The sequence below is a fragment of the Aulonocara stuartgranti genome (genome assembly GCF_965226115.1).
Source record: "Aulonocara stuartgranti genome assembly, chromosome: 16".
Taxonomy (NCBI): Eukaryota; Metazoa; Chordata; class Actinopteri; order Cichliformes; family Cichlidae; genus Aulonocara; species Aulonocara stuartgranti.
The window spans coordinates 22097521-22108067 of record NC_138952.1 but is presented as its reverse complement, the minus strand read 5'-3'; the positions used below and the strand labels follow the sequence as shown (position 1 = coordinate 22108067).

Below are 10547 nucleotides of genomic sequence, written 5' to 3'. Positions count from 1 at the left end.
GCTGACGGGTGTCTTTGCTGCAGGCATCCATCTGCCTACTGGGGGAACCAAGGTGGAAAAACTCCTAATAAAAGTAATTTCATGCTTTTTCATTCTTTGCCAATAAAAATGCTCTAGGAATGCTTTCTTACAAACGTTCATTATTGTTTAGTAACCTAATCAGTTTAGAAGGGCACACAGCGCTTATGTTATTATCCCTCAAAATGTTTTTCTTTTCAATTTGTTTTAAAGCGAAAATACATTTCATAGATGCCTAAACATAGATATATAGATGCCAAGATTTCTTCCTGGTGTGCAACATCAAGATAACCCTCAAGGTGTGAGATAACCCACTGGCTTATTGCGTTAAACCACTGGTGGTTAACCAACATTTCCTTTTTTCTAAATCTACTTTCTTCCCAGGACAAAGAGAAGCCACATTGCAGATTAAAACAACTTCTCCACGCTGTCAGGTTTTACCGATTCGCCGGTGAATAATATGGGAGATGTGTTGCATCAAATAAGCACTACAAATAAACCACATAAGTGGGAGATTGACACAGAGTGGCAAGCTAAGTAAAAGTGGCTGGGTGAGAGAGGGGGTGGGGTGGGGTGCAGGGTGAGGTTGGGTGAGACAGCCCGAGAGGGAGATAAGATCAAGTTCAGACCTAAAAGCGTTGAGGGAAAAAAGTGAGCCAATTGGCTAAAAGCAGAGGTCTTAGTTCAGTTCATTCTGTCTATCTCGAATCGCAATCATATGGCACTTAAAAATATGAAGACCTCAGTCAGCGATGTAATGTGATGTATCATCTGTTGCATGGGTGGAGAGGCGGTGTTTAGAATAGTTAACCTGGTTTATATGTAGGATTTCAAAATGTATTTCAGTAAATAGCTTAATGTCTTTATTGAGTCTCAAGCAGGATGGTAACCCCAAACTGCCAAAGTGAAAGTGTGTATTTTTTCTTTTTTCCCCCCTGTTTTTTTGACAAAGAGAACATAACATGTCATTCAAATCTGGGGCACTCTTGTCTACAAGCAATTTGTTCTTTTGTTGCTCCATGTGCTCTATTTTCATCTTCTTCTCTTGTTAGAACCGTGAGAGAAGAGCATATAAGGGTTTGATGGAGTGGTGAGTCAGAGACAGGATGACATAAAGAGAGAGAAAAGTGAGAAAAAGAGTGAGTAAAAAGAGCGAGAGAGAGGAGAAGAGAGGGGAGAGAGAAAGAGCAAGCGAGAGAGAGAGACCAAGAAGGCCAATGTCAATCCCACAGCAAACAGCAGCGGATAATCATGGGCTTTAGGAAAACACTGTGTCCATAATGCTATTACCCAGGATTACCTACTCCAGCAGAGAAGGCGAGACTCTCTTCACAATGTGCCACAGACCTTTCAGATAATCATCTTATCACAGATGACAAACCCAGAAGAAACATCCCATTATTCAAGAAAGAGGGGGGGAATCTACAGCATGTTTGGATGAAGACATATTGTAAGCCTAAATTATTCAAGTGAAAAAATATCAGATTTTGAAATTAGTACGCCAGCCGCTTCCTCACTTCCTCTCTTTCATTCGCTCACTGTCTCTTTCTCCCAGGGTGCTTTCTCCTTTTCCCGCAGGGCAATTAGAGACAAGATTTTATGCATTGTTCAGCTTATCAATTAGCCATAACACCTTCCCCTCTGATTGGTCTGTAATGAACATAATGGTTTTAACAGTCAGGAGTTGCAACTCTTAGAGGTGCTGTGCTAATGGTGTCGCCACGGCGATGGAGTCACAGTAACAGCTTTGCGGAAAAGCAGAAGGAGGAGGAGGGGGTAAGTCAGCTCTCCCTAACACATCTCTAATTAGAGCTCACAGTCAGTCATTACTGATGTAATAGGGTGTAACACTAATGGCTATCAGGCAAGCCTCCACAAACAACAGAGGGGGGCTCTTGTAAGGTGAGAGGAGCAGAAAATTTACGGAGGAGGGGGGAAAAAATGGGAGATTATGGTGAGGAGACAGGTGAAATGGAAAGTTGGGGTGTGGAGTGGTTGGGTGTGGGGGTGTGGGTCAAGGAGTGATTCAGGGAGAGTGTGCCTTGCAGCAGAGAAGGTTTTTAAGTACAGTAGTCAGACAAGGTCAGGGCCCATTAATGGAAAATCTTTCTTTGATGATAGTGAAATCTGTCACGCTAGACTTTGGGCAATATATAGAGACTGACAAGACTGAAAATGGTGAAAATTAAGGAGACATGAGGCTGGTTCAGGGAATGTAGATGACTGAGAGCGAGCCGGCGTGGCTGTGAGGGAGGACGGCGGTGAAGGCAGACTCCTAGTTAACCACTTTGGCACTTATACCTTGTTAGCACTGATGTACTCCGCAGTCCCATTCAGCCATTGATGCATGTTTTTACACTTTTCAGCACAAATTGCTCTGGCTGTAGCAAAACAGAGTGACAGAGGTAAAGATAAGGAAGATGGTTGACAGGAAACCAATGTTGGGAGAAATGAAAAGTGAGAGATGTGAAAAGAAAGCCGCAAGCGCTGCTCACTGCATCTATCCAAAGAGAGAAACCAAAGTATGAGTAACTTTAAAAAAAAAAAAAAAGATCTTTACACTAATTTGTAGTTTATTTCAATATTTATATACAGTGCTATCTATATGATGCACCACACAGGATGATACACATAGTTTTCAGTATTATCCTGAACTAATGACACACATTTTCTGTTTTCAAGCTTGGTAACTTTCTTGGTAATCATGAAAATAGGCCACGCTAACTGGAATAAAGGTTTTCTTCTGTGCTTGCTTCACCCAGGATCAAAAGTTGCAAAGACCAGCCTCTGTAGGTTAACACTGATATTCGACCACTTTATTTGCACACACTGGTGTTAATTGGCATTTGAGGTCATCACTGATAGTGTAAATGGTGGTGAAAATTGGTGGATTAGTCTTTGCATCGGTACAACTGGTAAGACAGAGGCAAGACATTCTGTTCTTGTAATCCACCCATTAGTTCGCTGACTGTCTGTGACTTGAACGCCTCCAAAAAATTTTGGTTATTGTGAAACTGTGTGTGAAACAAGCTTCAGGGTTTACAAGTTTACGGTCAAAGTCCCAAACTTCAAGTCTTCTTTAACACAACATGGCATTCATTTTCGTAACCGTAATGGTGTGGCTGATGAGTTTTTACCTTATGGGTGTCCACAGCATTCTCAACCAGGTTCCAGCCCGAATTCAAGTTTACGAAAAATACCCAAACAAGCACTAAAGCTAGATGAGCAATTGCCTAAATGCCAACTACAGGCTTCAAAACAGGTGCGCACAAACCAGTAGATCTACGTTACAGTGACTAGTCCCACCTTTTACACAGTTTATCTCTATTATTTCTTATCTGCTGGTAGGTCACTGGAAAGGACTTAAGCAAACCCTTGGAATGCTTCCTCTCTGCTCCCTCCTTCACACTCACAAATCCCATGATGTCTTCTAATCCATCTGAGCCATTGGTAACCAGTTTTGTAGATGTAAAACATCACTGACAATGTATTGTGTCATTTTCTTGTTTGTTTTTTTTCACTGCTAATTAGCTGTTTTACAAGGTTTGAAGCTTGAAGATTGTTTGTAGATCTGTGCTCCAAATCTACACATAATCTCAGCCTTGCTGAAGGTGGTTTAGCACTTACTTGCTAAAGTAAGAAAGACTGTCTAGTTGGTACAATACTCCCCGCTGGCAGCAGCCTCCCCCAGCAGGACAATACATCATCAAAACTGTTCAGTAACAGTACAAAAAATCACAAATATCCAAATGAGCCTGATCTACAGAGCTGTATGCTGACAACACATTTTCCTCTTTAACCAAGAGGATGCAGTATCCATAATTTCCCAAAAGATTTTCGGATTTTGATCGATCAGATCACAGGACAGATTTCCACTTTGCCTCAGTCCATCTTATTTGCTTGGGCCCAGAGAAGGCTGCAGTGCTTCTGGATCCAGCAACCATTTGTGCCAATGACAATGAGACTTCCTGCATCCACGCATTGATTTCCACTACACCATCAAGTCTGTTTTTAATGCTGTGCTGCCCAAGGGATGGAGGATTACTGCGGTTAAATATTGTTTTTTTGACTTTTACCATTTGTCCAGAGATTTCTTTTAATAATATTATATACCGTACATAAGAAACACCCCAAGTTTTGGCAACCATACATGGAGAACTATGCTTCTTCAGTTGTTGAAGTATTTGCCTGGGCAGTTTCACACAGTAGTAAACCTCTTCTCATCTTTACTTCTGAGAAACAAGCTTCCTTTTATACACATCCTTGTTACTGACTTTTTGCTAATTCAGTTTAATGTGACTGCCACTTAAATATGGATTTCAAATGATTTGCAAACATAGCCTTTCTGATTCTGATTCTTTTTCTATTTACACATCCTACATCACAACTTTTTTCTTTGCTTTTCTTTTCTTTTTGGAAACTGAGCAGTGAGGAGACTTTAGTGTCTTTGTTGTCACTAGGATGTGAAGTTGAACCTTGAAGGAGTATTGTATGTGTAACCTATTGTGTAGCTTTACTAACGACGGCAGCAGCAGCTTGGCCTTTGAGGAGCTGCAGGACTTCAGGGGGGCTCTCTATTTCCGAACTCAGCCTTGAAAGTGTGTTTGATTGTGTTTGTGTGTGTGTGTGTCTGAGACAGAGGGGGGGCTCCTCAGTTGCCGAACTATAGTCCCTCACCCAGAATTTGAAATAAGGTCATCGTCCCCGGGAGGCCCCAAGTCAAAGCCTTCCTTCTTCACCTGCCCTTTAACTCTCCTCATCGCCCTCATTTCTTAATTTAACTCTTCACCTGAGTCCCATGTTTCTTTACTCCCCTACACTCAAAAAACAGATTCAGGTCCTCCTTTCAAAGAACACATGCAAATTATGTTAGTTGTTCACAAATGCAATTAAAAAATACCAAATTAATTTGATTTTCTTTGTGTAAACCTAAAATTATTCAAAACCAGCAGAGGCTGATTCTGAACACAAAATGAATGAGTTTGTTGGGGCACTGGGGGTAGGAGGAGTACATTTTTGCACTTAAGTATTTGTAAACTCAAAGAAATCAATTCAAGCCCCTCTTTAAGCTTAAACATTATTTTTAATCTCATTCAACGCAAATGTAGCACTCCAGCGTTACTGCAATTATTATTCGTGTGGTGAACCTAAATTATTTTCTCTCAAAGCAGTCTTTGTCACAAGAACACAAAGTTACTGAGTTACACAACGGTCCGCCTTCTTTGAAAATTTTGCTCTCTTTCAGGATCACCTAAATGAATCCAGCTGCTCTTGGCCTCTCTGTACTTTTTGGATAAAACTACACCTTCAGGTAAGGTAACATATTATTTTTCCATATATCCAATTGTGTATTTCTTTATCAGCTAAATCTATAATGCTATTTATCATAGAAGCTTGTAACAGTTGTTTTTTGAACTTTTGGTGGTGCTACCATTCTCTTCTCTGCTTGAATACTATTTTTTTTTTTTGACAATATAGCCAGGTCTTTTCAAAAGTGCCTTGTTTTAGAGGAGAAATTGTGTAGCTGCCAACTTTTAAGTCGGAGCGTGTGCTAGCTTATTAGCAGCTAGCCATTGTGCTCAATGAAAGATGATGTCCTATAGCTAACTTCTTTCTTACTGTTTTCTTTTTATAATCTAAAAATATGGTATTCTGTGTTTATTATTATATGCCATTTTCTAGTAGAAAGTATCGTTTTGAGGTGTCTTTAAAAGCACTACATAGTTTACTGAGGGTGCTACCAAAAGCGAACCATGTGGCCGGAAGAGTAACTGCAGGCAGCACAATGCGCACTCCCATGACGTTCAAACCTATTTATTATTATAAAAGATTTCGGCTACGTCCACACTTACACAGGTATTTTTGAAAACGGAGATTTTCCGTTTTCGTTTTAAAAAATAATCCCGTCCACAGGTAAACGCAAAAATGAAGGAAAACGCTGCTAGGAACATGCCAAAGCAACAGGTGGCGATATATTCCTAAACTCAGCTAAAAACAGTTTAGGTCTTGACAAACTTCACTGATGGTTCAAATGTTTAGCAACTTTCAGTGTGTTGATTCAGCAGTCTGTATTTAAACTTCTAGTTTATTATATTTGTGTATGTTTTATTTCCAGGTGAATGCAGAGTTCCTGCAGATCACTACAAAACCCCTGCAGGCGAAGTTCTTGGCTCAGCTGGACAATTTAACAGACAAGCTGATGCAAAATTTTCAGGGGAGCAAAGGAGCAAAGGGCCAAAAGATCAAGGATATCATGGCGATCAGTAGTTTGGTCGGTACTAATGATAAACCCATCAATTAAATGCAATCAATCAATTCCATTTTTTTCACCATTTTTTTCCACCCTTGCATTAGTATGATGACATCGACATAAAGAGGGAGCATACTCTTAAAAGCCTGGTGGTCTACTTTAATGAAGATCCAGACCTACTGTTCAAGGAGTATCTGGTACGCTTATCACACCTTCTTTTCTAGATTCAATTTGAGTTAGGTTCATCGCACACAAAATCCTCATATATTCAAAAGAGACAATATAATTGTGAAATAGTATTATTCTTAATAGTCATTGTTGAAACTTGCACTGGAGAGCACTTTTTAAGGGGATAGTTTCAGCAAAAATTCAATTGTTCATTCTTTTGGTGCTGCCATGTAGGTATCTACTGCCTCTATAAACACAGTAAATGTGGACAAAACATTCATCCATTTTCTGTCAGTGTTTCAATTCAGTTTATTTATATAGCGGTATATCACAACAACAGTCATCTCAAGGCACTTCAGAAAGTAAACACTCCAGTGGAGTTCAGTTTATTATGCCAATTAGTAAAAAGTCTTCATTATAAGGAACACAGCAGATTGCATCAAGACACTAACTAGTGTCACTGCCATTACAGCAATCTCCTGGTTTCAGGAATAATGTGCATAAAACAAGCTGTTTCAAAAGGTTCCCAATTGTGATGAAATAAGGGAAATTGACCCAGCCCACACACACACACACACACACACACACACACTGATAGACACTGGAGGAGCTCCTGCTCTATATCAAGCCCCTCCCAAAGGGAGGTACATAATACCTGAACCCAAACTATTGATAGGAAACAGATTGACGGGTTTTATTTATGTTTGGAGTGTTTATAGAGGCGGTAGAGACCTATGTTTCAGCACAAAAGGATACAAAAGCTGAGTTTTGCATAATATGTCCCCTTCCAAGTGACAGAGCCCTTAAACCTGAAACAACCTGTTTTTCAGACCTCCTCCACTGAGGATGAACGGTTGAGGTCCACTGCAGCAACTGTCATGGGTATTTACACCATCAGAAGAGAAGGGATTCAGGAGCCAGAGGATGTTGGAGTTGTCAATGAAGGTACTACAGTTATGAACAACCTCGGTAGTGTCATCATGGCATTCATCGTCCTCTTTGGACTGATTTATGCACTTGATCTGAGCTATCCAAATGACCACAAGTACGCTTTTGAGTTCTGTCAGAAGATTTTGATGAATCTGGATGGACAAAGGCTCAGTACAAAGATGCAGCAAATGAAAATGAAGATGTTTGCTTAGGCAAACAAGACCCAGCACAAAAGTTGATTTTGGCCTTTTTATATCTTTTGTTCAAACTGTGACCTTTTTTTCTTTCTTTTTTTTGGCCAAATGGAAGTTGTCTATTTTTGTCTGCTGTTATGTTGTGAGTGATGTGACCTTTAATCTGTACTACTATAGATGGATGAAAAGACTGGGGATTTAGCTCAGAAAAAGTTTCATGGTTGTAACCACCATTTTCTTTTTGATTGCTTTTGGGATTTGTAAAGGTAATAGAAAAATGTTGACAAGTTTTGTGTCTTCCAGTGTTTTAAAGTTGGTCTTCCCGTTCTTATAAGCTTGTAAATGTTTACATTTTGGAGAAGTAAAGTTGAAAGATTTTTTTTTTATTAAAATACCTCCCCCTTGGTAACAGAAAAATGTTCGTCATGAAAACACACACACACACACACACACACATATATATATACACACATATATATATATATATATATATATATATATATATATATATATATACATATATATATATATTAGAGATGGCACGATACCACTTTTTTATGTCCGATACCGATACCGATATCATAAATTTGGATATCTGCCGATACCGATATGAATCCGATATAGTGTTTTTTAAATATCTTGCTGCATTTTGTATAAGTTCATACTCAAGTTTAAAACAACAACTACACTAAAGCTATTCTGTTATACCTGTATGCAAAAAAAAATATTTCATAGTTCAGCAATACTGATCAATCTAATAAACTTAAACCTACACCATCCTCCCTATTCTGGTATTTTAAAGAGTACTTAGCATAAATATTAAGCAGCCTAACTAATAGGGTTCCAACTCCCAGCAACAACAAAAATAAATAAATAAAAAATAGGGAACCACCCCTCACGCTCCACCTCATGATGCTTAATCGACGTAACCAACCTTAATTTGATGCAGTGTGAAAAAAAATGCACAGAAATCAATTATTTTTCAAGAAATATTAAATAGATTCAACATCTTTCTTCAACAAAATTGCAGACTGCACAGATGGTACCTTCCCAAAGGAAAAAGTACTATAGCTTACTAGGGTATATATATTAGACTTAATAGTTACTATATACAGTAATGGACTTCTATTTATTTTGCATCAAATTAAAACTTTGGGTGTCAGATAATTATTTATTAAAAGCTAGACATTTTAAATGAGAATAAGAAAGAAAAGTATGTCTTTGTGCCCCCTTTTCCCTGTTAATGCCCTATCGGCCCCCCTGGCTAAACTTTGCTAGATCCGCCCCTGCACAGTTACCAGCGTCAGCTACGTAGAAAAAGATCCTCGAGTAGAAAGTAATAATAAATAAATTCTAACAACAGCTGATCAAGCTTAAACGTGCTGCTGTTGTTCAGCCGCTGGTTTCCTCTTTCTGGTGCAAAGTGGGCCAAAAACAAACAAGAGAGACGGACTCGCGACAGAAAAGCTGATCAGCTGATCGTTAAGCAGTTTCATGATTGAAGTAGCAGCAGGAGAGGCAGTCGCTCCATATATCGTTTGTTAAGCTTAACGCAGGAATGCTTTACAAACATTCAGAGATGGACTTACACACTTGCTTTACTTCTCTCGGGGATAACTTTGTCGGAGATGAAATGCCGGGTTGCTAGCGAAGCTCCAAATGCTATCCAGACCACCGACAGGTCCCCATGCCACAGCCTCTATCACGTGATGCATACTGCTCCAACGTGCTAACGTTCTGAGGTGAGTTACGGCGTGTTGCAAGTTTTGTGAGGTGCTTTCGTGATATTTAATGGATCGGATTACATTTTTTATTTTTCTCCGATATCCGATCCAGTAATTTAGGTCAGTATCGGACCGATACCAATACGTAATATCGGATCGGTCCATCTCTAATATATATATATATATATATATATATATATATATATATATATATATATATATATATATATATATATATATATATGTGTGTGTGTGTGTGTGTGTGTGTGTGTGTGTGTGTGTATTTATGTATATGTGTGTGTATTTATGTATTGTTGGGTTGTTTCAAATCTTCAGTGACTGCCATACTATGGTGTGAATTGCAATGTTTAGTAGGTTATCATTGTGAATTTGCAAGTGTCACTATAAATATATACAATGATTCTGAAGTGAAATCTGATTTTACAGATTCCAGTTTGTTTTCAGTATTGCCTAGTAGTACAGAGGTGTGTGCTATTCAGATTTGACATTCATTACAAATGTACGTCAGCACTTTTTTGTGAGCACTTTGATTTTTGTTAAGGTTGATTTGACCATGTGACATGTATGTTTATTTACAAAATATTCTGTTTCTGCTTTTAATTCAAGTGAATAAACCTGAGTTGTAAAAACAAATTCATTTTGTCATTATTTTAATAATTAAATTAGTTTTCTGGTAATGAAAATTATGATTTAGTTGAACTCAAAATAATGATTTCAATGCAATGAAAATCTAGCTCAAGTGAATGACATTGTATTGAGTTGGACCAACCAAAACCTTTCACATCATTTTAATGTACTTTTTTTCATTTTAGCAGTATTTACGAAATTGTGTTCTACTGACTCAATTTAATTGAATTGTCATGATGTATGTAGATTAGGTTGGACCAAAATAGATGTATTACGTGGAAAACCTGCCATCAGTCCAATTGAGTTCATCCAATGACTTATTTTTTTGAGTGTAACAGCCCTTCCCCTTTTTTTGTTTTGCGTTGTTTATACTTTAACACTTAGCCCTCTAATACATTCTGTAGATAAACGCCAACCAAAGGAAGCATAGACACGAAAGACCAGCATCACAATGACTCTGCCACTTCAACTAATATGGAATATTATGCTTTACCTCAAAAGTTTGAACTTGTTCTTTTTGTTTGTTTATTTTTTGTCTTGTCTTGTGCACAAAAATTGAAGCTCCCAATTATGTCATTGGGCCTTAAAACTGTAATTTGATTGGAGAAATGAATT

At 38.4% G+C, this 10547-nt stretch overlaps 1 protein-coding gene across 1 annotated transcript; it reads left to right on the top strand.

Annotated features, from left to right (window-relative positions):
* Window positions 1-5278: 5278 nt before the first annotated feature.
* Window positions 5279-7785, top strand: LOC309690372 (uncharacterized protein). Its single transcript, XM_082507413.1, has 4 exons — window positions 5279-5982; window positions 6134-6289; window positions 6373-6465; window positions 7267-7785. The coding sequence occupies exons 1-4, from the start codon at window positions 5944-5946 to the stop codon at window positions 7576-7578; spliced, it is 600 nt and encodes a 199-aa protein (XP_082363539.1). The 5' UTR covers window positions 5279-5943; the 3' UTR covers window positions 7579-7785.
* The last annotated feature ends 2762 nt before the right edge of the window (window positions 7786-10547 follow it).